At 45.3% G+C, this 27,187-nt stretch overlaps 1 protein-coding gene across 2 annotated transcripts in view; it reads left to right on the top strand.

The window, feature by feature from the left end:
• The window catches only part of lama3 (laminin, alpha 3), a 440,498-nt gene that overhangs the window by 150,246 nt on the left and 263,065 nt on the right, over nucleotides 1-27,187 (top strand). For both annotated transcript variants that reach the window (XM_067977687.1, XM_067977691.1), the window contains exons 10-12: nucleotides 6,536-6,667; nucleotides 15,944-16,006; nucleotides 18,226-18,366. In XM_067977687.1, the coding sequence (XP_067833788.1) occupies nucleotides 6,536-6,667; nucleotides 15,944-16,006; nucleotides 18,226-18,366 (336 nt within the window). The remainder of the gene's footprint in view (nucleotides 1-6,535; nucleotides 6,668-15,943; nucleotides 16,007-18,225; nucleotides 18,367-27,187) is intronic.

Genomic DNA, 27,187 nt, shown 5'->3' on the forward strand with positions numbered 1-27,187 from the left:
TGCTACTACTTCCTTAACAATGGTTTCTAGCATTTTCTCAGTGACAGATGTTAGGCTAACTGGTCTATAGCTACCTGCTCTCTGTCCCACTCCCTTCTTGAATAGGGGTGTTACGTTTGCGGTTTTCCAATCCGCTGGGACCTTTCCAGAATCTAGTGAATTCTGGAAGATTACAACCAATGCATCCACTATCTCTGTAGCCACTTCCTTTAAGACCCTCGGATGCAAGCCATCAGGTCCAGGGGACTTGTCAGCCTTTAGACCCATTAGTTTACCTAGTACTTTTTCTCTAGTGATAGTGATTGTTTTTAGTTCCTCCCTCCCCTTTGTCCCTTGATTTTCTACTATTATTGGTATGTTATTAGTGTCTTCTACTGTGAAGACAGGTACAAAATATCTGTTCAATTCCTCTGCCATTTCCTTGTTTTCCATTATTATTTCCCCAGTTTCATCCTCTAAGGGACCAATGTCTACTTTAGCTACCCTCTTCCTTTTTATATACTTGTAGAAGCTTTTACTGTCAGTGGGGCTAATTGGATAGCTCTTTCAAAGAACCGGCACAGGCATGATGGGCCGTATGGCCTCCTTCTGTGTTGTATGATTCTATGAATGATTTTACTTATCTGTTATGGGGTAAATGTTGTAAGGTTGGGCTCTGCCTCTGAGCCTGACCCGATGCGAGAATCAGACGTGAAGCTCAATATGCCTGACCTGCGTGCTTCCAATTTTGCCATATTTTCCCACGGTGTTGGGATGGAGCCTCACAGAATGTACCTAATAGTTTAGCAAGAGCTCTGTCATTGAATTTCCCCCTTAACTTTAAGCACAGAGCAAAACATACCTCCAACTATTTATTATTGCAAATAATGTACACTGATCAGTGATCTTTTTGTTAAACTCATCAGTCAACTTACTGTCAGCTAATGGGTTCATTGAGTGTTGAGAATGTAAATGCTTAATGACTTAGATGATGGGGGAGAGAGCCACATATCCAAGTTTGGCAATGACACTAAGATAGGCAGCATTGTAAGCAGTGTAGATAGAAGCATAAAATTACAGAGAGATATTAACAGATTAAGTGAATGGGCAAAACTGTGGCAAATGGATTTCAATGTAGGCAAATGTGAGGTCATCCACTTTGGACCTAAAATGGATAGGTCAGAGTACTTTCTAAATGGTGAAAAGCTCGAAGCAATGGAGGTCCAAAGAGACTTAGGGGGCCATGTATATAGATCATTAAAATGTGATGGATGGGTACAGAAGATAACCAAAAAGGCTAGTGCGATGCTGGCCTTTATATCTGGAGGACTAGAATAAAAGGTGGTAGAAGTTATGCTACAGCCATACAAAACCCTGGTTAGACCACACCTGGAGAACTGTGTTCAGTTCTGGGCACCTTAGGAAGGCTATATTGGTTTTGGTAGGAATGCAGCGTAGATTTACCTGAATGATACCTGGACTCCAAGGGTTAAATTACGAGGAGAGATTACACAAACTAGGGTTGTATTCCCTGGAATTTAGAAGATTAAGAGGTGATTTGATTGAAGTTTTCAAGATATTAAGGAGAACTGATAGGGTAGATAGAGAGAAATTATTTGCGCTGGTTGGGGAGTCTGGGACTAGGGGACAGGCTAAAAATTAGAGCCAGGACTTTCAGGAGTGAAGTTAGGAAACACTTCTACATGCAAAGGGTGGTAGAAGTTTGGAACTCTCTTCAGCAAACAACAGTTGATGCTAGCTCAATTATTAATATTAAGTCTGAGATTGATAGATTGTTGTTAACCAAAAATATTAAGGGATATGGGGCTAAGGCGGGTATATGGAGTTAGGTCACAGATCAGCCAAGATCTCATCGAATGGCGGAACAGGCTTGAGAGGCTAAATGGCCCACTCCTGTTCCTAATTTTTTCCTTTCAAGTACTTATCCGGATCCCTTTTGAAGGCCATGATTGAATCTGCCTCCACCACCCCCTCGGACAGTGCATTCCAGATCCTAACCACTCGTTGTGTAAAAAAGTTTTTCCTCATGTTACCTTTGGTTCTTTTGCCAATCATTTTAAATCTATGTCTTCTGGTTCTTGACCCTTCCGCCAATGGGAACAGTTTCTCTCTATCTACTCTGTCTAGACCTTTCATGATTTTGATTATCTCTATCAAATCTCCTCGCAACCGTCTCTGCTCCGAGGAGAACAACCCCAGATTCTCCAGTCTATCTACGTAATTAAAGTCCCTCATCCCTGGAATCATTCTAGTAAATCTCTTCTGCACCCTCTCTTGGCTCCATAACCCTGGTTAGACCGCACCTGGAGTACTGTGAGCAGTTCTGGGCACCGCACCTTCGGAAGGACATATTGGCCTTGGCGGCAGTGCAGCGTAGGATTACTAGAATGATACCCGGACTTCAAGGGTTAAGTTACAAGGTGAGATTACACAAATTGGGGTTGTATTCTCTGGAGTTTCGAAGGTTAAGGGGTGATCTGATCGAAGTTTATAAGCTATTAAGGGGAACGGATAGGATAGAGAGAAACTATTTCCGCTGGTTGGGGATTCTAGGAGTAGGGGGCACAGTCTAACAATTAGAGCCAGACCTTTCAGGAGCGAGATTAGAAAACATTTCTACACACAAAGGGTGGTAGAAGTTTGGAACTCTCTTCCGCAAACGGCAATTGATACGAGCTCAATTGCTAAATTTAAATCTGAGATTGATAGCTTTTTGGCAACCAAAGGTATTAAGGGATATGGGCCAAAGGCAGGTATATGGAGTTAGATCACAGATCAGCCATGATCTTATCAAATGGCGGAGCAGGCACGAGGGGCTGAATGGCCTACTCCTGTTCCTATGTTCCTATGTTCATACCCTCACCCAACAAAAACCTATCAATCTCAGTTATGAAATTTTCAATTGACCCCCAGCCTCAACATCTTTTTGGGGGAGAGAGTTTCAGATTTCCACCTCCCTTTGTGTGAACAAGTGTTTCCTGACGTCACCCCCTGAATGGTCTAGCTCTAATGTTAGGATTATACCCCCTTGTTCTGGACTCTCCCATCAGAGGAAATAGTTTCTCCCTATCTATCCTAACAAAATCATTAATCATCTTAAACACTTCAATTAGATCATCACTTAATCTTCTATACTGCTGAAAGACTATTAAAAATTGTTGATGTAATATCATAAGTCTGTAGGTTCCTAGTCCCTAGTCACAATCTGTTTTACAACACCAGGTTATAGTCCAACAGTTTTATTTGAAATCACAAGCTTTCAGAGGCTTCCTCACCTGACGAAGGAGGAAGCCTCTGAAAGCTTGTGATTTCAAATAAAACTGTTGGACTATAACCTGGTGTTGCAAAACAGATTGTGACTAGGGACTAGGAACCTACAGACTTATGATATTACATCAACAATTTTTAATAGTCTTTCAGCAGCAAATTGCCACTAAGTAAATTGTTCAACATTTATTAAATGTTCAACATCAAACATAAAAGGGAATCTAAAAGTCCTCTACAGGCATGTAAACAGTAAACGGGTTGTAAGAGGAGGGGTGGGGCCGATTAGGGACCAAAAAGGAGATCTACGCATGGAGGCAGAGGGCATGACTGAGGTACTAAATGAGCACTTTGCATCTGTCTTTGCCAAGGAAGAAGATGCTGCCACAGTCACAGTAAAAGAGTAGGTAGTTGAGATACTGGATGGGCTAAAAATTGATAAAGAGGAGATATCAGAGGCTGGCTGCACTTAAAGTAGATAAGTCACCCGGTCCAGATGGGATGCATCCTATGTTGCTGAGGGAAGTAAGGGTGGAAATTGCGAAGGTTCTGGCCATAATCTTCCAAACATCCTTAAATACAGGGTGGTGCCAGAGGACTGGAGAATTGCAAATGTTACACCCTTGATCAAAAAAGGGTGTAAGGATAAACCCAGCAACTACAGGCCAGTCAGTTCAACCTCGGTAGTGGGGAAACTTTTAGAAATGATAATCCGGGACAGAATTAACTGTCACTTGGATAAGTGTAAATTGATTAAGGAGAGCTAGCACGGATTTGTTGAAGGCAAATCGTGTTTAACTAACTTGATAGAGTTTTTTGATGAGGTAATAGAGAGGGTTGATGAGGGCAATGCGGTTGATGTGGTGTATATGGACTTCCAAAAGGCATTTGATAAAGTGCCACATAATAGGCTTGTCATCAAAGTTGAAACCCATGGAATAAAAGGAGCAGTGGCAGCATGGGTACGAAATTGACTAAGTGACAGGAATCAGAGAGTAGTGGTGAACAGTTGTTTCTCAGAGTGGAGGGAGGTATACAGTGGCGTTCCCCAGGGGTCGGTACTAGGACCATTGATTTTTTTGATATATAGTAAAGACTTGGACTTCGGTGTACAGGTCACACAAAACTTGGAAGGTTAGTGAACAGTGAGGAGGATCGTGATGGACTTCAAGAGGACATAGACAGGCTGGTGGAATGGGCGGACAAATCGCAGATGAAATTTAACGCAGAAAAGTGTGAAGTGACACATTTTGGTAGGAAGAACGAGGAGAGGCAATAAAGGGTACAATTCTAAAAGGGGTGCAGGAACAGAGAGATCTGGGGGTATAGGTGCATAAATCTTTGAAGGTGGCAGGGCAAGTTGAGAAAGTGTTTAAGAAAGCGTGCGGGATCCTGGACTTTATAAATAGAGGCATAGAGTACTAAAGGAAGTCATGATGATCCTTTATAAAACCCTGGTTGGGCCACAACTGGAGTATTGTGTCCAGTTCTGGGCACCGCACTTTATGGAAGATGTGAAGGCCTTAGAGAGGGTGCAGAAGAGATTTACTGGAATGATCCCAGGGATGAGGGACTTCAGTTAAGCAGATAGACTGGAGAAGCTGGGATTGTTCTCCTTGGAACAGAGAAGGTTAAGAGGAGATTTGATAGAAGTGTTCAAAATCACGAAGGGTCTAGACAGAGTAGATAGAGAGAAACTGTTCCCATTGGCGGAAGGGTCAAGAACCAGAGGACATAGATTTAAGGTGATTGGCAAAAGAAGCAACGGTAATGTGAGGAAAAACTTTTTTACACAGCGAGTGGTTAGGATCTGGAATGCACTGCCTGAGGGGGTGGTGGAGGCAGATTCAGTCGTGACTGTCAAAAGGGAACTGGATAAGTACTTCAAGGGAAAAAATTTGCAGGGCTACGAGGATAGGGTGAGTGAATGGGACTATCTGGATTGCTCTTGCAGAGAGCCGGCACGGACTCGATGGGCTGAATGGCCTCCTTCCATGCTGTAACCATTCTATGATTCTATGACTCTATGAATTATGTTGATTATCCCAGTTTAATTATCCTATATCTAACAAAGGAAATATTAGTACAGGTGACCAAAAGCTTGGTCAAAAATGTAGGTTTTAAGAAGCATCTTAAAGGAAGAGAGAGAGGTGGAGAGGCAGCGCGGTTTAGGGAGGGAATTCCAGAACCTGGGGACTGGGCAGCTGAAGGCACGGCCGCCAATGGTGGAGCGAAGGAAATCGGGGATGCGCAAAAGGCCAGAATTGGAGGAGTGTAGAGATCTTTGGGAGTTGTTGGGGGTTGGAGGTTACAGAGAAAGAATGGGGCAAGGCCATGGAGGGATTTGAACAAATGGATTGCAACGGGATCTTGATAAATTGGGCCAGTGGGCCGATGAATGGCAGATGGAGTTTAATTTAGATAAATGTGAGGTGATGCATTTTGGTAGATCGAATCGGGCCAGGACCTACTCCGTTAATGGTAGGGCGTTGGGGAGAGTTATAGAACAAAGAGATCTAGGAGTACAGGTTCATAGCTCCTTGAAAGTGGAGTCACAGGTGGATAGGGTGGTGAAGAAGGCATTCAGCATGCTTGGTTTCATTGGTCAGAACATTGAATACAGGAGTTGGGATGTCTTGTTGAAGTTGTACAGGACATTGGTAAGGCCACACTTGGAATACTGTGTACAGTTCTGGTCACCCTATTATAGAAAGGATATTATTAAACTAGAAAGAGTGCAGAAAAGATTTACTAGGATGCTACCGGGACTTGATGGTTTGACTTATAGGGAGAGGTTAGATAGACTGGGACTTTTTTCCCTGGAGAGTAGGAGGTTAAGGGGTGATCTTATAGAAGTCTATAAAATAATGAGGGGCATAGATAAGGTAGATAGTCAAAATCTTTTCCCAAAGGTAGGGGAGTCTATAACGAGGGGGCATAGATTTAAGGTGAGAGGGTCTCTTTTGAGGGGCAATTTTTTTCACTCAAAGGGTGGTGAGTGTCTGGAACGAGCTGCCGGAGGCAGTAGTAGAGGCGGGTACAATTTTGTCTTTTAAAAAGCATTTGGACAGTTACATGGGTAAGATGGGTATAGAGGGATATGGGCCAAGTGCAGGCAATTGGGACTAGCTTAGTGGTATAAACTGGGCGACATGGACATGTTGGGCCGAAGGGCCTGTTTCCATGTTGTAAACTTCTATGATTCTATGATTCTATAATTTTAAACTCGATTTAAAAATAAAGCCTGAAAACGGTATCTTATTCTCTTCAGCCTGTAGCTGTAACCCTGAATTTACAGACGGGTGCGAGGAAGGAACAGGTCTCTGCCGCTGCAAACCTCATTTCAGTGGTGAACACTGCAACCGCTGTTCCCATGGTTACTACAGCTTTCCTCGGTGCATCCGTATGTATTACAGCTTTATATGTGTTTCTTTACAGGCTCGCTTTGTTTGCAGTACTGGAAGGGGCATGTGAGACCAACCTAAAGCCCTTTCACTCATATCCAAGCAACTAGCTATGAGCAATCTAATACTTTGTTTATTCTGGTTGTAGAATTTGACACTTGAAATCAGAGATCATGCGAAAGATAAGACATTACTAAGGCCCTGTCTACCCTCTCAGGTGGACGTAAAAGATCCCACGGCAGCTATTTCGAAGAAGAGCAGGGGAGTTCTCTCCGGTGTCCTGGCCAATATTTATTCCTCAAACAACGTCCCTAAAAACAGATGATCTGGCCATTATTGCTGTTTGTGGGATCTTGCTGTGCGCAAATTGACTGCCGCATTTCCTACATTACAACAGTGACTACAGTTCAAAAAGTAATTAATTGGCTTTGTGACGTGCTGAGGTCGTGAAAGATACCTCATAAATGCAAGCCGTTCTTTCTTTGATCTCTGATTTAAGTATTTTGGCTATGTTTACATTATAGGCTCTGAAATTCCAGCAGTCACGATCCTAGTATTGCACCAGCATCGCCACCCATTGATGCCCTCCAACACTGACTCCTACCAGAGTGATGTGGCGATGCCGGTGATGGACTGGGGTTGACAATTGTAAACAATTTTACAACACCAAGTTATAGTCCAACAATTTTTATTTGAAATCTACAAGCTTTCGGAGGCTTCCTCCTTCCTCAGGTAAATGTTTACCTGAGGAAGGAGGAAGCCTCCGAAAGCTTGTAGATTTCAAATAAAAATTGTTGGACTATAACTTGGTGTTGTAAAATTGTTTACAATTGTCCTACCAGAGTGGGCAGGCATCTCATTTGGATGGGGCCAGTGGGCATTACTATACAGAGAGAGGCCAAAAAGTGGAAAAGTAATAGACATGTTCTCCACCCTTTCAAGAAGTTTATAACTAGCTGCAAGTCTACTTTTAAAATGCACTCCTGATTAATCCAAATTATGCTGATAAGTTCTGATTGATCCTACTTCCTATCCTGTTTATTTTGTAACTCAGATATAATCTTGCAGAGTATACATAAGTTAGATTTTATTTTGTGATCCAGCGCTAATTTACAATTATAATACAGTTTCCTCTAGAATCAGCACGGAAGGAGGTCATTGGTTCATTGTGCCTGTACCGACTCTTTGAAAGAGCTATCCAATTAATCCCATTCCCTCTGGTCTTTCCCCACCGCCCTGTAAATTTCTCCTTTTCAATATATCCAATTCCCTTTTGAAAGTTACTATTGCATCTGCTTCCTTCACCCTTTCAGGCAGTACATTCCAGACAGAATCATAGAAATTTACGGCACAGAAAGAGGCCATTCGGCCCATCGTGTCTGTGCTGGAAATAATCATAACAACTTGCTGCGTAAAATAATTATTCCTCATCTCTCCTCTCGTTCTTTTGCCAATTACCTTAAATCTGTGTCCTCTGGTTACCGACCCTCCTGCCACTGGAAACAGTTTCTCCTTATTCACTCTATCAAAACCCTTCATGATTTTGAACACCTCAATTAAATCTCCCCTTAACCTTCTCTGCTCGAAGGAAAACAATCTCAGCTTCACTAGTCTCTCTTAAAGAGAGCTTTGATAGTGGATGATGGGTTAATTAACCTGCTCAGAACAAAAGCGAATAAATTTTTTAAAAATCCTTTTTTATCTGATCAAAATGAGTGTGAAATGTAGAACTGTCCAACAGGAGTTGTTGCTGGTGGGACAGTAAGTGATTTGTAAAATTTTTATTGGGCAAAAAAGTGAATGAGGGAGGCCATGTTTACAGTTACTTCATGGACTCCGTGTGACACAAGAACACAATTTAATACCAAACACATCCAGTGTCCCCAGAAATCGGAACACAGCAGACATTTTCAGCAATTTATCTTTTCCTGAAAGGAGAAGGCAAGTCTAAAGTACTTATGAAATAATAAAAATACTTCCTCATACAAGTAAGGCTAAAAAAAAATATTTTTCAGATGACCCAGATGCCTCAAGGAGTAAATCATAGAATCATAGCACCATAGGATGGTTACAGCACGGAAGGAGGCCATTCGGCTCGGCAAGTCCGTGCTGGCTCTCTACAAGTGCAATCCAGCTAGTCCCACTTCCCCGCCCTTTCCCCGTAGCCCTGCAAATGTTTTCCCTTCAAATTCCCTTTTGAAAGCCACGATTGAATCTGCCTCCAACACCCCCTCAGGCAGTGCATTCCAGATCTTAACCTACCCTGCCACCTTCAAAGATTTGTGCACATATACCCCCAGATCTCTCTGTTCCTGCAGCCCTTTTAGATTTGTACCCTTTAATTTATATTGCCTCTCCTCTTTCTTCCCACCAAAATATATCACTTCGCACTTCTCTGCGTTGAATTTCATCTGCCTCGTGTCCGTCCATTCCAGCAGCCTGTCTATATCCTCTTGAAGTCTATCACTATCCTCCTCACTGTTTACTACACTTCCAAGTTTTGTGTCATCTGCAAATTTTGAAATTGTGCCCTGTACACCCAAGTCCAAGCATTAATATATATCAAGAAAAGCAGTGGTCCCAGCACTGACCCCTGGGGAACACCACTGTACACCTCCCTCCAGTCCGAAAAACACCATTCACCACTACAAACACTGAGGACACCATCCAACATGTTGTGTGGCACTACCACTGTGCTAAATGGGATAGATTTAGAACAGATCTAGCAGCTCAAAACTGGGCATCCATGAGGCGCTGTGGGCCATTAGCAGCAGCAGAATTGTATTCCAGCACAATCTGTAACCTCGTGGCCTGGCATATTCCTCACTCTACCATTACCAATAAGCCAGGGGATCAACCCTGGTTCAATGAGGAGTGTAGAAGAGCATGCCAGGAGCAGCACCAGGCGTAACGAAAAATGAGGTGCCAACCTGGTGAAGCTACAACTCAGGACTACATGCGTGCTAAACAGCAGAAGCAACATGCTGTAGATAGAGCTAAGCGATTCCACAATCAACGGATCAGATCAAAGCTCTGCAGTCCTGCCACATCCAGTCGTGAATGGTGGTGGACAATTAAACAACTAACGGGAGGAGGAGGAGGCTCCATAAACATCCCCATCCTCAATGATGGCAAAGCCCAGCATGTTTTTTTTTATTCGTTCAGGAGATGTGGGCGTCACTGGCAAGGCCAACATTTATTGCCCATCCCTAATTGCCCTCGAGAAGGTGGTGGTGAGCGGCCTTCTTGAACCGCTGCAGTCCGTATGGTGAAGGTTCTCCCACAGTGCTGTTAGGTAGGGATCGCCCACCATCAACAACCTGGGGGTCACCATTGACCAGAAACTTAACTAGACCAGCCACATAAATACTGTGGCTACAACAGCAGGTTAGAGGCTGGGTATTCTGTGGCGAGTGGCTCACCTCCTGACTCCCCAAAGCCTTTCCGCCATCTCCAAGGCACAAGTCAGGAGCGTGATGGAATACTCTCCAATTGCCTGGATGAGCGCAGCTCCAACAACACTCAAGAAGCTCGACACCATCCAGGACAATGTAGTCCACTTGATTGGCACCCCATCCACCACCCTAAACATTCACTCCCTTCACCACCGGCGCACCGTGGCTGCAGTGTGTACCATCCACAGGATGCACTGAAACAACACGCTAAGGCTTCTTCGACAGCACCTCCCAAACCCACGACCTCTACCACCTAGAAGAACAAGGGCAGCAGGCACAGGGGAACAACACCACCTGCACGTTCCTTCCAAGTCACACACCATCCCGAATTGGAAATATATCGCCGTTCCTGCATTGTTGCTGGATCAAAATCCTGGAACCCCCTACCTAACAGCACTGTGGGAGAACCTTCACCACACGGACTGCAGCAGTTCACGAAGGCGGCTCACCACCACCTTCTCAAGGGCAATTAGGGATGGACTGTAAATGCTGGCCTCGCCTGCGATGCCCACATCCCATGAACGAATAAAAAAAAAATCTCTCTCTTTCCTGTCACTGAGCCAATTTCATATCCATGCTGCCACTACCCCTTTTATTCCATGGGCTTCAACTTTGATGACAAGCCTATTATGCTGCACTTTTGGAAGTCCATATACACCACATCAACTGCATTGCCCTCATCGACCCTCTCTGGTACCTCATCAAAAAACTCAATCAAGTTGGTTAAACACAATTTGCCTTGAACAAATCTGTTCTGGCTTTCCCTAATTAATCCACACTTGTCCAAGTGACTATTAAATTTGTCCTGGGTTATCATTTCTAAAAGTTTTGCCACCACCAAGGTTAAACTGACTGGCCTGTAGTTGCTGGGTTTATCCTTCTTATTTCCTGTTTCACTTCCCCTCTTAGCTTTCTATATTCAGCTGGTTCTCACTTGTATTATCATCCTGACATCTGTCATACGCCCTTTTTTTCTGCTTCTTCTTACTCTAAATAAAGGAAAATCCTAAGATGTTTTATAAGTATATTAAGGGTAAGAGGATAACTAGGGAAAAAATAGGGCCCATTAGGGACAAAAATGGCAATCTGTGTGTGGAGCCGGCAGATGTAGGAGGGGTTCTAAATGAATTTTTTGCATCTGTTTTCACTATGGAGAAGGACGACGTAGACATAGAAATACGACAGGGGGACTGTGATATACTCGAACATATTAACATCGAGCGGGAGGAGGTATTGGCGGTTTTAGCAGGCCTAAAAATGGATAAATCCCCAGGCCCGGACGAAATGTATCCCAGGCTACTGTGTGAGGCAAAGGAGGAGATTGCAGGGGCTCTAACACATATATTCAGAACCTCTCTGGCCACAGGGGATGTGCCAGAGGACTGGAGAACCGCTAATGTAGTACCATTATTCAAGAAGGGGAGTAGGGAAAAACCGGGGAACTACAGGCCAGTGAGCCTAACATCAGTGGTCGGAAAATTATTGGAAAAAATTCTGAAGGACAAAATTAGTCTCCACTTGGAGAAGCAAGGATTAATCAGGGATAGTCAACATGGCTTTGTCAAGGGAAGATCATGTCTGACTAATTTGATTGAATTTTTTGAGGGGGTGACTAGGCGTGTGGATGAGGGTAACGCAGTGGATGTGGTATACATGGATTTCAGTAAGGCCTTCGATAAAGTCCCGCACAGGAGACTGGTCAAGAAGGTACGAGCCCATGGAATCCAGGGTGCCTTGGCACTTTGGATACAAAACTGGCTTAGTGGCAGAAGGCAGAGGGTGATGGTCGAAGGTTGTTTTTGTGACTGGAAGCCTGTGGCCAGTGGGGTACCACAGGGATCTGTGCTGGGGCCCTTGCTGTTTGTGGTCTACATTAACGACTTGGATATGAATGTAAAAGGTATGATCAGTAAGTTCGCTGATGATACAAAAATTGGTAGGGTGGTAAATAGCGAGGAGGATAGCCTCAGTCTGCAGGACGATATAGATGGGTTGGTCAGATGGGCGGAACAGTTGCAAATGGAATTTAACCCGGAAAAGTGCGAGGTGATGCACTTTGTAGGGACTAACAAGGCAAGGGAATACACATTGAATGGGAAGACCCTAGGCAAGACAGAGGGTCAGAGGGATCTTGGTGTGCAAGTTCACAGATCCCTGAAGGCGGCGGAACAGGTAGATAAGGTGGTAATGAAGGCATATGGGATACTTGCCTTTATTAGCCGAGGCATAGAATATAAGAGCAAGGAGGTTATGATGGAGCTGTATAAAACACTGGTTAGGCCACAGCTGGAGTACTGTGTGCAGTTCTGGTCGCCACACTACAGGAAGGATGTGATCGCTTTGGAGAGGGTGCAGAGGAGATTCACCAGGATGTTACCAGGGCTGGAGCGCTTCAGCTATGAAGAGACTGGGAAGATTGGGTTTGTTTTCCTTGGAGCAGAGGAGGCTGAGGGGGGACATGATTGAGGTGTACAAAATTATGAGGGGCATAGATAGGATGGATACTAAGGAGCTTTTTCCCTTCGTTGAGGGTTCTATAACAAGGGGGCATAGATTCAAGGTAAAATGCGGGAGGTTTAGAGGGGATTTGAGAAAGAACTTTTTCACCCAGAGGGTGGTTGGAGTCTGGAACTCACTGCCTGAAAGGGTTGTGGAGGCAGGAACCCTCACAACATTCAAGAAGCATTTGGATGAGCACTTGAAATGCCATAGCATACAAGGCTACGGACCAAATGCTGGAATATGGGATTAGATTAGACTGGGCTTGATGGCCGGCGCGGACACGATGGGCCGAAGGGCCTCTATCCGTGCTGTATAACTCTATGACTCTATGACTCTATCTCTTTTATCATCCAGGGAGTTCTGGCTTTAGTTGCCCTACCTTTCCCCCTCATGGGAATGTTATCTAGACTGTACCTGAACCATCACTTCTTTAAAGGCCGCCCATTGTTCAATTACAGTTTTGTCTGCCAATCTTTGATTCCAATTTACTTGGGCCAGATCCGTTCTCACCCCACTGAAATCTATTTTTACTCTAGATTGCTCCTTGTCCTTTTCCATAGCTATTCTAAACCTTATGATACTAAGATTACTGTTGCCTAAATGTTCCCCCACTGTCACTTGCTCCACTTGACCCACCTCATTCCCCAGAACCAGATCCAGTAATGCCTCCTTCCTCGTCGGGCCGGAAACATACTGGTCAAGAAAATGCACCACATTTGGTGGCACTGACCCCAAAGAAAAAGTTTACATTCCATTCCAGCTCTCTGCTGAGTTGGCCAATCTTAACCAACGTGGGGAAAGTGGGAGGTCATCCACTTTGGACCAAATGAAGATTGATCAGAGTATTTTCTAAATGGCGAGAAGCCGGGAACTGTGGAGGAGCAGAGAGATTTAGGGGTCCAAGTACAGAAATCACTAAAAACTAGTGGACAGGTACAAAAAATAATTTAAAAGGCTGATGGAGTGTTGGCAGTTATCTCAGGTGGACTGGAGTACAAAGGGTTGGAAGTTATGCTGTAGTTGTATGAAGCTCTGGTTAGACCCTATCTGAAGACTCTGCGTTCAGTTCTGGGCACCGCACCTCAGGAAGGATATATTGGCCTTGGAGGGGGTGCAGCACAGATTCACCAGAATGATACCGGGGCTAAAAGGCTTAAATTATGAGGACTGGTTGCTTCGACTAGGCTTGTATTCCCTTGAGTATTGAAGATTAAGGGGTGATCTAATCGAGGTGTTTAAGATGATTAAAGGAGTTGATAGGGTCGTTAGAGAGAAACTATTTTCTCTGGTGGGAGAATCCACAGCAAGGGGGCGTATCCTTAAAATTAGAGCTAGGCCGTTCAGGGGTGATGTCAGGAAGCATTTCTTCACACAAAGGGTAGTGGGAATCTAGAGCTCTCCCCAAAATAACTGTTGAGCCTGGGGGGTTCAATTGAAAATTTCAAAACTGAGATTGATAGATTTTTGTTGGGTAAGAGAATTAAGGGTTACGGAGCCAAGTTGGGTAAATGGAGTTAAGGTTCAGAGCAGCCATGATCTAATTGAATGATGGAACAGGCTCGAGGGGCTGAATGGCCTCCTCCTGTTCCTATGTTCCTAGGTAGTCAGGTCATTACAATTGGCCTAAGTGTCAACTCGCTATGGGGGAGAAGGGCAGCCAGGGTTCCCATCACTGTCCATTGACTTATACTGGAAAAAAAATCTGCGTGTGTGACATTGGGTGAAGTTGAGTTTGGGCTTGGCTATGTTATCTTTCTCAGTTGAATAGCCTGTCAGGCTCACTTATGAATAACAGAGGCTATAGTGGCCTTGTCGTTATGGTACTCAACTAGAAAGCACAGAGTTTGTGGGAGTGATTTTAGGAGACAATTGCGGGTGCGTTGGGGGCAGGGTGGCTCCAAAAATCACGGAAATCTCATTCGGGTTTGGAAGCCGACTCCAACCCGCCGACTTCCGAGTTTTCCAGGGACCCAGCTGCGAATGTGCGGGCGACCCGAGAACGGAAGTCCCACCGGCAATTAAAGCCAGCTGGATGACAGATAAAGAGCCAAATGTACCTCACTGAGGTACTTAAGGCACTTTGCCTGTGTCAGAGTAAGTCATTAGAATGATTTTTAACTTACCCGGGCGGCTTGCCCACTGCCTCTGAATCACGCCTGGTGAAACCAGGTATGAAGGGCCGGATCAGGGAACAAGAAACTAAATAAATTAAATAAAAAACCATGGAAGGAAGTGAAAACACTAAATGGACCGACCTTTGCATGTCTCCCGCTCCGATGTCTCCCGCTCCGATGTCCCCGTCTTCACCCCCCCCCAATGTCCCCCTCTTCACCCCCCCACAATGTCCCCCTCTTCACCCCCCCACAATGTCCCCCTCTTCACCACCCCCATGTCCCCCTCTTCACCCCCCGATGTCCCCCTCGCCCCCGATGTCCCCCTCTTCACCCCCCCCAATGTCCCCCTCTTCACCCCCCCCCCCAATGTCCCCCTCTTCACCCCCCCCCCAATGTCCCCCTCTTCACCCCCCCACAATGTCCCCCTCTTCACCCCCCCACAATGTCCCCCTCTTCACCCCCCGATGTCCCCCTCGCCCCCGACCTTCCCCTCTCTCACCCCCGATCGTCCCCTCTCCCCCCACCCCCGATCTCCCCCCCCCCCCCACCCCCGTCTTCCAGCCCAGTGCCGGATCTTCCATTCTCTCCCCCACCCCCCCCCGCCCCCTGGTCTTCTGTTCCAGTGCCGGATGACGTCTCGCTCACTCTCTTTCTCGCCTCCCCCCCTCGCATTGCAGCTCCTGACGGGAGCCACCCTGTCAATCGAACCCGGAGAGGACGTTAATCATCATCAATCAACATGCGATCGCGTCACAAACGGTGAGTGTCGTTCATGCGGGTTTGCCACGCGCACCTTGACCCCCCCCCCCCCCCGCTGCCAACCCGCCACCGTTGTAAAATCAAGCCCCATGTGTTCAAATCCCACTCCAGCAAGTTGTGAAATTGAATTCAATAAAACTGGTGATATTTAATTAGATAACTCTTTCAAAGAGCTGGCACAGGTATGATGGGTTGAATGGCCTCCTTCCATGTTGTATGATTCTATGATTCCAACAGCCACTTGCAAGGGATACTGGATGGAACTTGTCTTCCAGTGTAAATTAACACCTTCAGACAAAAGAAGAATAAGGGATCAAAATTGGGGAAATTTTTTTTTTGAAAAGGCTCCTCCTTTGGAATGATAGTTCTTACATGTAAAAGAGAAATGAGTTTGCATTTTATGTCGATTTGGCATTTTTAACTGTGAATGTTTTGTTTGTTCTAGGTGTTCCAGTTTACCCCACCCCTAGTCCAATGACTGTAGCCCCATCGGCGGGACATTTCCAAAGTGAGCACTTACAATTTACAATTGGACCCGTGTGCTACTGAAGGTTTGCTTGGTATCGTGTCAGTGCAGGCTCTGCTCTGGAGAAGTTGCCGGAAGGCATCTTTATTGCGGGACTGGATTGTGCATTAGGGCTGCTGGGAGTAACATCACAATATGAAATGGCAGGGAACGTGTTCAATGAATTAAAAACATATTTTATTAATTTTTGTGAACTCCTTTCAACTAATAATTACATTCTAGTGAAGATATTTTGGGCCAGATTACACCATGGGCCATTCTTTCCTGCCCACATTATCCACAGAAACAGTTCCATGTTATGTTTTTTAAGATGTTTATTTTGACTTTGCATTAAATTCTAGTAAACTAAAATGAAACGTTATTTATGAAACAGCGTCAAAATGATGTCAGTTCTTTTTAACTGAAGACAAAGTATTACATAGAATTACATAGAATTTACAGCATAGAAACAGGCCATTCGGCCCAACGGGTCTATGCCGGTCTCTATGCTCCACATGAGCCTCCTCCCTCACTACTTCATCTCACACCATCACCATATCCTTCTATTCCTTTCTCCCTCATGTGTTTATCGAGCTTCCCCTAAAATGCACCTACGCTATTCACCTCAACTACTCCTTGTGGCAGCAAGTTCCACATTCTCACCACTCTCTGGGTAAAGAAGTTTCTCCTGAATTCCCTGTTGGATTTATTAGTGACTATCTCATATTTATGACCCCCTAGTTTTGGTCTCCCCCACAAGTGGAAACACCTTCTCCATGTTTACCCTTTAGAACCCTTTCATAATCTTAAAGACCTCCATCAGGTCACCCCTCAGCCGTCTCTTTTCTCGAGAAAAGAGCCCCAGCCTGTTCAGTCTTATATTACACCAATTGCTATAAAACAAATTTCTAATATTTCTACTCGAACTGGTAAATATTCCCATCAGGAGAACAAAGTTATATTTAATACTTTTTTTATGAGATTTCTTGAAAAAGCAATCGGAGAAGTATCCATTCTCTAATTGAGCACCAAATTATATAAGTGAAATAGCATTTTTCAACAAATTCTGCTTGTGAAATTCAGTCATTGCGAAGAAATTTATTTTTCTGTTTAAAAGATAACCTTGCGACATAAATGAGAATAGTGGGCTAGCTTTCTTTCTTCTTTCAGTTCATGAAGTATGTAAAAGGACGTACAGTAAGATCATACCATGGGATAGTGGGATCATAGAATCATAGAATGATACAGCACAGAAGGAAGCCATTCGGCCCATTGTGCCGTTGCTAGCTCTTTGAAAGAACTATCCGATTGATCCCACTCTACCTGCTCTTTCCCCATAGCCCTGCAAATTTTTCCTTGTCAAGTATATATCCAATTCTCTTTTGAAATTTACTGTTGAATCTGCTTCCATCACCCTTTCAGGCAGTGCATTCCAGGTTGTAACAACTCGCTGCGGAAAAAATTTCTCCTCATTTCCTCTCTCGCTCTTTTTCAAGTACCTTAAACTTGTGTCCACTGGTTACCAACCCTCCTGCCAGTGGAAATAGTTTCTCCATGTTTACTCTATCAAAATCCTTCAATCCTTGAATACCTCAATTAACCTCTCCTTATCCCTCTCTGCCCCAAAGAGAACAATCCCAGGTTCTCCAGCCTCTCCACGTAACTGAATGAAAGTTCAACACTTCCCTCCCGCAACCCTCCCTCCACTGTTCTGAGATCCTGGTCCCCTGTTGTATTGCTGTCAACAATGTCAGCACACCCATAGGGAAATCATCACTGTACTACACTCAAGTGGCAAACATAAGAGTGGTATTGATTAAGGCCTCGAGCAGTTCACCTGCCCACCATCCCAGCTGCAAGAAGAACAAAAGGTGGGGGGAGTGGTGGAAAAACAAAGAGAAAACTTCGAAGGTAGCAGAACCTAAAAATAATCTTCTTTAGATACACTGTGGAGATTAGGAACATATTTGTGTGTGGAAACTCAACCACTAAACTATTTGTTATCACACTGTGGACCAGCATGAGGGAACTTGAAAGCCCTGCACCAGCACGTTCTCCTCCCTAGTATCAACAGAACACAGTGACACAATGCTGTTCAGACTACAAGGAGGAATACATGTAGGAAAATGCATCGAGTGGAAGATGTCAATGTACACTGATAGGCAGTTTTGCTTTGGTATTGAAGTAAAGATTTTCCAGTAATTTGCTTTTGTTTCTCACAGATTGTAAATGTAATGTGCTGGGTACAGTCGCGAATACTTGTCACGTGGATCATTACACACAGCGCTGTGATTGTAAACCCAACTACACCGGTCCCCACTGTACTCACTGCGCCGCAGGATACTTTGGAAATTACTGTCAACGTAAGTGTATACATAAACAAAAAGTATAAACTTGCAAAGTGGTTACGTCGGCTATTTAGAAAGATATTTAGCAGATAGAGAGAAACTATTTCCTCTGGTAAGTGAGTCCAGAAAAAGGGAGCATAACCTTAAAATTAGAGCTAGGTGTCAGGAAGCACTTCTTCACACAAAGGGTAGTTGAGGCTGGGGGTCCATTTACAATTTCAAAACTGACATTGATAGATTTTTGTTAGGTTAGGACAGCTTCTCCAGTCTATCCATGTAACTAAAGCCCCTCATCCCTGGAATCATTCTAGTAAATCTCTTCTGCACCCTCTCTAAGGCCTTCACATCTTTCCTAAAGTGCAGGGCCCAGAACTGGACACAATACTCCAGTTGTGGCCAAACCAGTGTTTCATCATGAGTTCCATACTTTTGCACTCTATGCCTCTATTTACAAAGCCCAGGATCCCGTATGCTTTTTTAACCCTTTTCTCAACCTGCCTTGCTACCGTCAACGACCTGTGCACATATAACCCTAGGTCTCTCTGTTTCTGCACCCCCTTTAGAATTGTACCCTTTAGTTTACATTTCCTCTCTTCGTTCTTCCTACCAAAATGTATCACTTCACCCTTCTCTGCGTTAAATTTCATCTGCCATGTGCCTGCCCATTCCACCAGCCTGTCTATGTCCTCTTGAAAACTATCACTATCCTCCTCACTGTTCGCTACACTTCCAAGTTTTATCTTATCTTCAAATTTTGAAATTGTGCCCTGTACCCCCAAGTCCAGGTAATTAAATATATCAAAAAAAGCAGTGGTCCTAGTACCAACCCCTCGGGAACAGCACTGTACACCTCCCTCCCGTCCAAAAAACAACCATTCACCAAGCCTCTCTGTTTCCTGCCTCTTAGCCAATTTCGTATTCATGCTGCCACTGTCCCTTTTATTCCATGGGCTTCAACTTTGCTGATAAGCCTATTATGTGGCACTTCATCAAACGCCTTTTGGATGTCCATGTATACCACATCAACTGCATTGCTGTCATCAACCCTCCCATCAAAAAACTCAATTAAGTTCGTTAAATATGATTTGCCTTTAACAAATCCTTGCTGGTTTTCCTTTAGTAATCCACACTTGTCCAAGTGACTGTTAATTTTGTCCTGGATTATCGTTTCTAAAAGCTTCCCAATCACTGAGGTTAAACTGACTGGCCTGTAGCTTCTGGATTTATAATAAAATCAGAGAATCATAGAAAGGTTATAGCACGGAAGGAGGCCATTTGGCCTATTGAGTCCGTGCCAGCTCTATGCGAGAGCAGTCCAGCTAGTCCCACTCCCCTGCCCTTTCCCCGCAGCCCTGCAATTTTTTTCCTTTCAAGTACTTATCCAGTTCCCTTTTGAAGGTCATGATTGAATCTGCCTCCACCACCCCCTCGGGCAGTGCATTCCAGATCCTAACCACTCGCTGTGTAAAAAACTTTTTCCTCATGTCACCTTTGGTGCTTTCGCCAATCACCTTAAATCTATGTCCTCTGACCCTTAACACTTCTGTCAATGGGAACAGTATCTCTCTATCTACTCTGTCTAGACCCTTCATGATTTTGAACACCTCTATCAAATCTCCTCTCAACCTTCCCTGTTTCAAAAAGAATAACCCCAGCTTCTCCAGTCTATCCACGTAACTAAAGCCCTTCATCCCTGGAATCGTTCTAGTAAATCTCTTCTGCACCCTCTCTAAGGCCTTCATATCTCTTCTAAAATGCGGTGCCCAGAACAGGACACAATACTCCAGTTGTGGCCGAACTAGTGTTTTATAAAGGTTCATCATGACTTCCATATTTTTGTACTCTATGCCTCTATTTATAAAGCCCAGGATCCTGTATGCTTTTTTAACTGCTTTCTCAACCTGCCCTGCCACCTTCAACAATTGATGCACATATACCCCCAGATCTCTCTGTTCCTGCGCCATTTTCGAGTTGTACCTTCTAGTTTATATTGCCTCTCCTCGTTCTTCCTACCAAAATGTATCACTTAGCATTTTTCTGCGTTAAATTTCATCTGCCATATGTCTGCCCTTGCCACCAGCCTGTCTATATCCTCTTGAAGTCTATCACTATCCTCCTCACTGTTTACTACCCTTCCAAGTTTTGTGTCATCTGCAAATTTTGAAACTGTGACCTGTACAACCAAGTCCAAGTTATCAATTTATATCAAGAAAAGCAGTGGTCCCAGCACTGACCCCTGGGGAACACCACTGTACACCTCCCTCCAGTCTGAAAAACAAAATCTCACCACGACTCTCTGTTTCCTGTCACTTAGCCAATTCTGTATCCATATTGCTACTGCCCCCTTTATTCCATGGGCCGAAATCTTGATGATAAGCCTACCGTGCGGCACTTTATCAAACGCCTTTTGAAAGTCCATTTACACCACATCAACTACATTGCCCTCATCTACACTCTCTGTTACCGCATCAAAAAACTCTATCAGGTTAGTTAAACATGATTTGCCTTTAACGAATCCGTGCTGGCTTTCCCTAATCAATCCACACTTGTCCAAGTGATTCTCAATTCTGTCCTGGATTATCGTTTCTAAAAGTTTCCCCACCACTGAGGTTAAACTGACTGGCCTGTAGTTGCTGGGTTTATCCTTATACCCTTTTTTGAACAAGGGATAACATTTGCAATTCTCCAGTCCTCTGGCACCACCCCCGTATCTACGGATGTTTGGAAGATTATGACCAGTACCTCCTCAATTTCCACCCTTGCTTCCCTCAGCAACCTAGGATGCATCCCATCCGGACCGGGTGACTTATCTACTTTAAGTACAGCCAGCCTTTCTAATACGTCTTTATCAAATTTTAGCCCATCCAGTGTGTCAACTACATCTTCCTTTACTGAGACTCTGGCAGCATCTTCTTCCTTGGTAAAGACAGACACAAAGTACTCATTTAGTACCGATGCAAAGTACTCGTTAGTACCTCAGCCATCCCCTCTGTCTCCATGGGTAGATCTCCTTTATGGTCCCTAATCGGCCCCACCCTCCTCTTACTACCTGTTTACTGTTTACATGCCTGTAGAAGACTTTTGGATTCCCTTTTATGTTGGTCGGCAGTCTATTCTTATACTCTCTCTTTGCCCCTCTTATTTCTTTTTTCATTTCCCCTCTGAACTTTCCATAATCTGCCTGATTCTCACTTGTGTTATCAACCTGACATGTGTCATATGCCCCTTTTTTCCATTTCATCTTACTCTCTATCTCTTATGTCATCCAGGGAGCTCTGGCTTTAGATGTCCTACCTTTCTCCCTCGTGGAAATGTACCTAGACTGTACCCGAACCATCTCCTCCTTAAAGGCCGCCCACTGTTCGATTATAGTTTTGCCTTCCAATCTTTGATTCCAATTTACCCGGACCAGATCTGTTCTCATCCCATTGAAATTGGCCCTCCTCCAATTGAGTATTTTTACTTTAGAGTGGTCCATTTCCTTTATCATAGATATTCTAAACCTTATGATATTATGATCACTGTTCCCTAAATGCTCCCCCACTGCCACTTGCTCCATTTGACCCACCTCATTCCCTAGAACCAAATCCAGCAATGCCTCCTTCCTCGTTGGGCCGGTAACGTACTGGTTAAGAAAGTTATCCTGAACACACTTCAAAAATTCCTCCCCCTCTTTGCCCCTTATATTATTACTATCCCAGTCTATATTAAGATAGTTGAAGTCCCCAGTTATCACTACTCTATGGCTTTTGCACCTCTGTAATTTCCCTGCAAATTTGCTGCTCGTAGATGGCCTATAGAATACAGCCAGTAATTTTTTTCTGCTTCATCTTACTCTCTATCTCTTTTATCATCCAGGGTACTCTGGCTTTAGTTGCCCTACCATTCTCCTTCGTGTGAATGTAGCTAGTCTGTACCTGAACCATCTCCTCCTTAAAGATCGCCCATTGTTCAATTACACTTTTGTCTGCCAATCTTTGATTCCAATTTACTAGGACCAGATCTGTTCTCATCCCACTGAAATTCCCCCTCTTCCAATTCAGGGTTTTACTTTGGCGTGGTCCATGTAAGAACATAAGAAATAGGAGCAGGAGTAGGCCATCTGGCCCCTCGAGCCTGCTCCGATTCAACAAGATCATGGCTGATCTTCTACCTCAATGCCATTTTCCTGCACTATCCCAATATCCCTTGATGCCTTTAATATCTAGAAATCTATCAATCTCTGTCTTGAATGTACTGAATCACTGAGCCTCCACAGCCCTCTGGGGTAGAGAATTCCAAAAATTCACCACCCTCTGAGTGAAGAAATTTCTCCTCATCTCAGTCCTAAATAGCCTACCCCTTATTCTGAGACTGTGACCCCTGATTCTAGACTCCTCAGCCAGGGGAAACATCCTCCCTGCATCTACCTGTCGAGCCTTGTAAGAATTTTGTATGTTTCGATGAGATCACCTCTCACTCTTCTAAACTCTAGAGAATACAGACCTAGTCTACTCAATTTCTCCTCATACAACAATCCCGCCATCCCAGGAATCAGTCTGGTGAACCTTCGTTGCACTCCCTCTATGGCAAGTATATTCTTTCTTAGGTAAGGAGACCAAAATTGTACACAATACCCCAGGTGCAGTCTCACCAATGCCCTGTATAATTGCAGTAAGACATCTTTACTCCTGTACTCAAATCCTCTTGTAACAAAGGCCAATGTACCATTTGCCTTCCTATTTGCTTGCTGCACCTGCATGTTAGCTTTCAGTGACGCCCAGGTCCCTTTGAATATCAACATTTTCCAATCTTTCACCATTTAAAATATACTCTGCATTTCTGTTTTTCCTACCAAAGTGTCCTCTTCGATAGCTATTCTAAACCCTATGATACTGCGATCGCTGGTCCCAAAATGTTTCCCCACTGACACTTGCTCCACTTGGCCCGCCTCATTCCCCAAAACCAAATCCAGCAATGCCTCCTCCCTCGTTGGGCTGGAAACATACCGGTCAAGAAAGTTCTCCTGAACACACTTCATAAGTTCCTCCCCCTCTTTGCCCTTTACACTATTACTATCCCAGTCTATATTAGGATAGTTGAAACATAGAAAATAGAAAATAGGAGCAAGAGTAGGCCATTCGGTCCTTCGGGCCTGCTCTGCCATTCAAAATGATCATGGCTTTTTCCCCATTTCCCTTGATCCCTTTAGCATTAAGAAATATATCTATCTCCTTTTTGAATACATCTAATGACTTGGCCTCCACTGCCTTCTTTGGTAGAGAATTCCACAGGTTCACCACCCTCTGAGTGAAGAAATTTCTCCTCATCTCGGTTCTAAATGGCATCCCCCGTATCCTGAGACTGTGACCCCTGGTTCTGGACTCCCCAGCCATCGAGAACATCCTCCCTGCATCTAGTCTGTCCAGTCCTGTTGGAATTTTATATGTTTCGATGATTTGGATGAGGGAACTGAATGTAACATTTCCAAGTCTGCAGATGACACAAAGCTGGGGTGGAATGTGAGCTGTGAGGAGGATGCAAAGAGGCTCCAATGTGATTTAGACAAGTTGGGTGAGTGGGCAAGAACATGGCAGATGCAGTATAACGTGGATAAATGTGAGGTTATCCACTTTGGTTGTAAAAACAGAAAGACAGATTATTATCTGATTGGTGATAGATTGGGAAAAGGGGAGGTGCAACGAGACCTGGGTGTCCTTGTTCACCAGTCGCTGAAAGCGAGCATTCAGGTGCAGCAAGCAGTTAGGAAGGCGCATGGTATGTTGGCGTTCATTGCAAGAGGATTTGAGTACAGGAGCAGGGATGTCTTACTGCAGTTATACAGGGCCTTGGTGAGACCACATCTGGAGCATTGTGTGCAGCTTTGGCCTCCTTATCTGAGGAAGGATGTCCTTGCCATGGAGGGAGTGCAACGAAGGTTTACCAGACTGATTCCTGGGATGGCAGGACTGACGTATGAGGAGAGATTGGGTCAACTCGGCCTGTATTCACTAGAGTTTAGAAGAATGAGAGGTGATCTCATCGAAACATATAAAATTCTAACAGGACTAGACAGACTAGATGCAGGGAGGATGTTCCCGATGGCTGGGGAATCCAGAACCAGGGGTCACAGTCTCAGGATACGGGGTATGCCATTTAGAACCGAGATGAGGAGAAATGTCTTCACTCAGAGGGTGGTGAACCTGTGGAATTCTCTACCACAGAAGGCAGTGGAGGACAAGTCACTGAATATATTCAAGAAGGAGATAGATATATTTCTTAATGCTAAAGGGATCAAGGGAAATGGGGAAAAAGCGGGTACAGGGTACTGAGTTAGACGATCAGCCATGATCATTTTGAATGGCAGAACAGGCCCGAAGGGCCGAATGGCCTATTCTTGCTCCTATTTTCTATGATTCTATGATGAGATCACCTCTCATGAAGTCCCCCTGTTATCACTACTCTATGGCTTTTGCACCTCTCTGTAATTTCCCTGAAAATTTGCTCCTCTATATCCTTCCCACTAGTTGGTGGCCTATAGAATACACTCAGTAGTGTAAAGGAACCTCTTTTCTTTCTTAACTCTAACCAAATAGATTCTGTTCTTGACTCCTCCAGGACATCCTCTCTCTCCAGCACTGCAATATTCTCCTTAATCAATACTGCCACCCTCCCCTCCTTTCTTCCCTTCCCTATCTTCCTGAACACCTTGTATCCAGGAATATTTAGTACCCAATCCTGCCCTTTTTTGAGCCAGGTCTCAGTTATTGCCACAATATCATATTCCCATGTGGCTATTTGCACCTGCAGCTCACCAACCTTGTTTACCATGCTTTGTGCGTTTACACACATGCACTGTAAACCTAACTTAGACTTTCTTGTACTCTCTTTCAGTCTGATCCCACTATTACCATACTATTTCTTGCGATAGTGCTATCTGTCTCTCCCAATCTTTTGTGCACCTTGTTTCTCCTTTCTACATCCTGGTGCCCATCCCCCTGCCAAATTAGTTTAAACCCTCCCCCACAGCACTACTGAACCTCCCCACGAGGACATTGGTCGCAGCTCTGTTGAACTGCAACCCGTCCGGCCTGTACAGGTCCCATCTCCCCCAGAACCGGTCCCAATGCCCCAGGAATCTAAAGCCCTCCCTCCTGCACCATCTCTCCAGCCACACATTCATCTGCTCTATCCTCTTATTTCTAAACTCATTTGTGCGTGGCACCAGGAGTAATATGGAGATTACTACCTTTGAGGTCCTGCTTCTTAATCTCTTTCCTAACTCCTTAAAATCTGCCTGCAGGGCCTCATCCCTCTTTCTACCTATGTCGTTGGTACCAATATGGACCACGACCTCTGGCTGTTCACCCTCCCCCCCAAGAATGTTCTGCAGCCGCTCCGTGACATCCTTGACCCTGGCACCATGGAGGCAACAAACCATCCTGGAATCTCGTCTGCGGCCCCAAAAACGCCTGTCTGCTCTCCTAACTATAGAATCTCCTATCGCTATTGCTCTCTCGACCTTTCTCCCCCCCCCCGTACAGCTGAGCCATCCATGGTGCTGTGGAATTGGCTCTGGCTGCACTCTGCAGAGGAATCCTCTCCCCCACCAGTATTCACTAGTTAGAGAGCGAGATGCCTGGTCCTCCTTGTCTGTCTGGCGGTCACCCAGTCCCTCTCTGCCTGCCCTCTCTTACGCTGCGGGGTGACCACCTCCTGAAACGTGCTGTCCACGTAGCTCTCAGCCTCGTGGATGCACTGTACTGACCCCAGCTGTTGCTCAGGCTCCGAAATCCGGAGCTCGAGCTCCTCCAGCTGACGACACTTCCTGCACCTGTGGTTGTCCAGGACACGGGAAGCATGTGTCCTCGACAACCACGTGGGAGTTCCCACGTGGCACAGGCCGTGCATTCGACTGGTGTGAGCTGCCCTGCCATGTCTCAATTTATCAGATTGTTTACTAAACTTTACAAAAATAAATTAAGCCTTAAAAAAACACTCACCAGAAAAAGAAACACTCACCAGCTACCAGCCAATCAGCTCCTTCCCCTGTTTATTTATAGTTTTATTAGTCTAGTTGGTAAACTAATTTAAGTTATTAAATTTAATAAACTAACAGCAGCTTTACACTCCCAGCTTTTAATTTAATTTTACCCAATTCCCTAACTCAGAGGGAAAAAAGAAGCTGTAAAACTTACCAGCCAATCACCTACCTGCTGTCCTGTTATGTCACGTCTTGTTTTTTTTCTCTTGATTCCTACCGGTCCGTCTCCGTCTCCACCTCCGTCTCCGTCTCCACCTCCGTCTCCGTCTCCACCTCCGTCTCCGCCTCCACCTCCGTCTCCGTCCGTCTCCGCCTCCACCTCCGCCTCCACCTCCGTCTCCGTCTCCACCTCCGTCTCCGTCCGTCTCCGCCTCCACCTCCGCCTCCGCCTCCACCTCCGTCTCCGCCTCCGCCTCCACCTCCGCCTCCGCCTCCACCTCCGCCTCCACCTCCGCCTCCACCTCCACCTCCGTCTCCGCCTCCACCTCCGTCTCCACCTCCGTCTCCGCCTCCGCCTCCACCTCCACCTCCGCCTCCGCCTCCGCCTCCGCCTCCACCTCCGCCTCCACCTCCGCCTCCGCCTCCGCCTCCACCTCCGCCTCCACCTCCGCCTCCACCTCCGCCTCCACCTCCGTCTCCGCCTCCGCCTCCACCTCCACCTCCGTCTCCACCTCCACCTCCGCCTCCGCCTCCACCTCCGTCTCCGTCTCCGTCTCCGCCTCCGCCTCCGCCTCCACCTCCGTCTCCGCCTCCGCCTCCGTCTCCACCTCCACCTCCACCTCCGCCTCCACCTCCGTCTCCGCCTCCGCCTCC

Source organism: Heptranchias perlo, chromosome 3 (genome assembly GCF_035084215.1).
Source record: "Heptranchias perlo isolate sHepPer1 chromosome 3, sHepPer1.hap1, whole genome shotgun sequence".
Lineage (NCBI taxonomy): Eukaryota > Metazoa > Chordata > Chondrichthyes > Hexanchiformes > Hexanchidae > Heptranchias > Heptranchias perlo.